Source organism: Sparus aurata, chromosome 12 (assembly GCF_900880675.1).
Source record: "Sparus aurata chromosome 12, fSpaAur1.1, whole genome shotgun sequence".
NCBI classification, from domain to species: domain Eukaryota; kingdom Metazoa; phylum Chordata; class Actinopteri; order Spariformes; family Sparidae; genus Sparus; species Sparus aurata.
The window spans coordinates 29,042,349-29,044,760 of NC_044198.1; the positions used below are offsets into that span (position 1 = coordinate 29,042,349).

The 2,412-nt window shown below is 39.7% G+C and overlaps 1 protein-coding gene across 1 annotated transcript; it reads left to right on the top strand.

Moving 5' to 3' along the window:
• The first annotated feature begins 299 nt into the window (after nt 1-299).
• Nucleotides 300-1,542, top strand: LOC115592699 (gastrula zinc finger protein XlCGF8.2DB-like). The gene has a single exon (XM_030435752.1). It carries the CDS (start codon nt 328-330, stop codon nt 1,315-1,317), a length of 990 nt encoding a protein of 329 aa, XP_030291612.1. The 5' UTR covers nt 300-327; the 3' UTR covers nt 1,318-1,542.
• Nucleotides 1,543-2,412: the final 870 nt, after the last annotated feature.

Genomic DNA, 2,412 nt, shown 5'->3' on the forward strand with positions numbered 1-2,412 from the left:
ACTTGTTGTTATTCGGCCTTTGTTCTGTGGGCCTCGATGCCCTTGTAAATGAGGGTTGCCTCTCAATGATCTCTGGAGGATAAATAAAGGTTGATTGGTTGATTAAATATTGTCTGTCTTTTGTTGTGTGTCCCTCCAGAGCTCCCACAGCAACATGTCTGTAAGGAGGAGGAGGTTCTGGCTGACCAGCAGCTCTGTAACCAGGAGAGGAACTCCAGTCTGGACCAAGAGGACCCAGAGCCTCCAGAGATTAAAGAGGAACAGGAGGAACTCTGCACCAGTCGGGAGGGAGAGCAGCTTGTACTGAAGGTGGAGACGGATACCGTCATGTTGACTCCAGCTTATGAGGAAAGTGACCACAGTGAAGCAGAACCAACAAGTGACCACCAGCTCCTCTCTAACAACTCTCATGTAGCTGAGAGCCCAGACCTGAATAGACATCACGGAAGCAAAAGTCACAGTGCAAAAAATTCTGTCTCATCAGACATTCAACATAACACTCACCCAGGTGACAAGACTTACAACTGTGACACATGTGGAAAGACTTATAAGTATAAGTGCCAACTGATTTCACACCTAAGAATCCACACAGATGGGAAAAAGTATTCTTGCCAAACCTGTGGGAAGACTTTCAGGACTCATGGTGAATTGAATAATCACATTAGAATCCACACGGGTGAGAAACCGTTTACTTGCAACACATGTGGAAAAGCTTTCAGACAGCGTACGAACGTAACAGTCCACATGAGAACTCACACAGGTGAGAAGCCTTTTACCTGTGAAATTTGTGGGAAGGCTTTCACACATCTGAGTACCTTAACAGGTCACATGAGAACTCACACAGGTGAGAAGCCTTTTACCTGCGATATTTGTGGGAAGGCTTTCAGGATTCGTGCTTCTTTAACTTGTCACATGAGAACCCACACAGGTGATAAGAAATTTACTTGCAAAACATGTGGGAAGTCTTTCACTGCACGTAGACACTTAGAAACTCACATGAGTACTCACACAGGTGTGAAGCCCTTTTCTTGCAATACCTGTGGGAAAGATTTCAGGATTCGTGGAAACTTAACCGTTCACATGAGAATCCACACAGGTGAGACGCCATATTCATGTAAAACATGTGGGAAGACTTTCAAGCAACACTGTGCTCTAGAATATCACATGAGAATCCATACAGGTCAGAAGCCATATTCATGTAAAACATGTGGGAAAAAAATGCGTAATTCATCTAATCTGATTAGGCACATGAGAATCCACACAGGTGAGAAACAGGTAACCTTGCAAGACATGGAGAAAATGTGTCTGATCAGGTGAGAGGTTTACTTGCAAAACATGTGGGAGAACTTTTAAGCAAACCAGTGCCTTAACAGCTCACATGAGAACTCACACAGGTGAGAAACCATAACTTTGCCTTGAGAAAGTTTGTCTGATCAGTCTGTTTTGACGAGACATTAGATGACACGTTCATGAGTAGCCTTGTATTTGCAAAATATGTTGGAGGTGGTTCAGTTCTAGTGTTTCATGCATAATTGCAGAACTTTAATTTAAATGAGCTACTTGAAGAATCCTCAGAGGATCAATATACACAGGAGAAATGATGAGCTGATGCTGAATGTGAACAATTTCCCCTTGAGAAGATGTCAAAATATGTTTATGTGTCTATCTTCATGCTGATTTGTCCATATTTGTTAACATGATGATTAAAAAGTCGAGTTAATCGCTCTCATGTGTCCCACTTATTATCGCTCCTCGTGTCCTGCTTTTATATAAACAGTTTTATGTTAAATACTTGTAGATTTTACAGTAACTTCCATGTATGTAACCAAAAAGTTAGCTGTTAGTTCAAAGTAGCAGTTTAGGAAAGAGTCCCACATTTCTTTGTGGAATTAAGCAGAGTAGATCTACACCTTAATACAAGGAGCACACAAACATAGTGTAAACACACTGTGTGAAAAGAGGATAAAGATGGGAGAGTAAAAAACACTAAAGAAACTAAGTAAATATAATTGAAAACATTTGTAGGGGATAATTGCAAATGTTCTAATGACTTACTAAACAATTTGCTGTAATAACTGATTTACTAACCCTTTTAAACTTAATTCACTACATGCTGTAATTGATTTGAGGATATTCAGTACTATATTCAAATAAGACCAAGATCTCACAAAACAAACTGTATTTCAAACATTTTTCTCACATTTCTAATACATAAAAGTGCCTTTTAATAAGATTTTTTAAAAATACTTAGTTTGGCAACTTCTCCATAAGAACTAGAGCTATATAACAACAGCAGAGGGGTTCAACTGTTTTTCACAAAAACTATCGTAGTGTTTGTGTTTTTCTTACTCATCCTGGGTTCTAAGTTAAGTAACACATAAGAGTTACTGCATAGAGGGTGTGAGGCAGACC

Excerpts from the sequence above, each read along its gene's own strand:
- LOC115592699 (XM_030435752.1), top strand. The coding sequence starts at position 328 with ATGTTGACTCCAGCTTATGAGGAAAGTGACCACAGTGAAGCAGAACCA.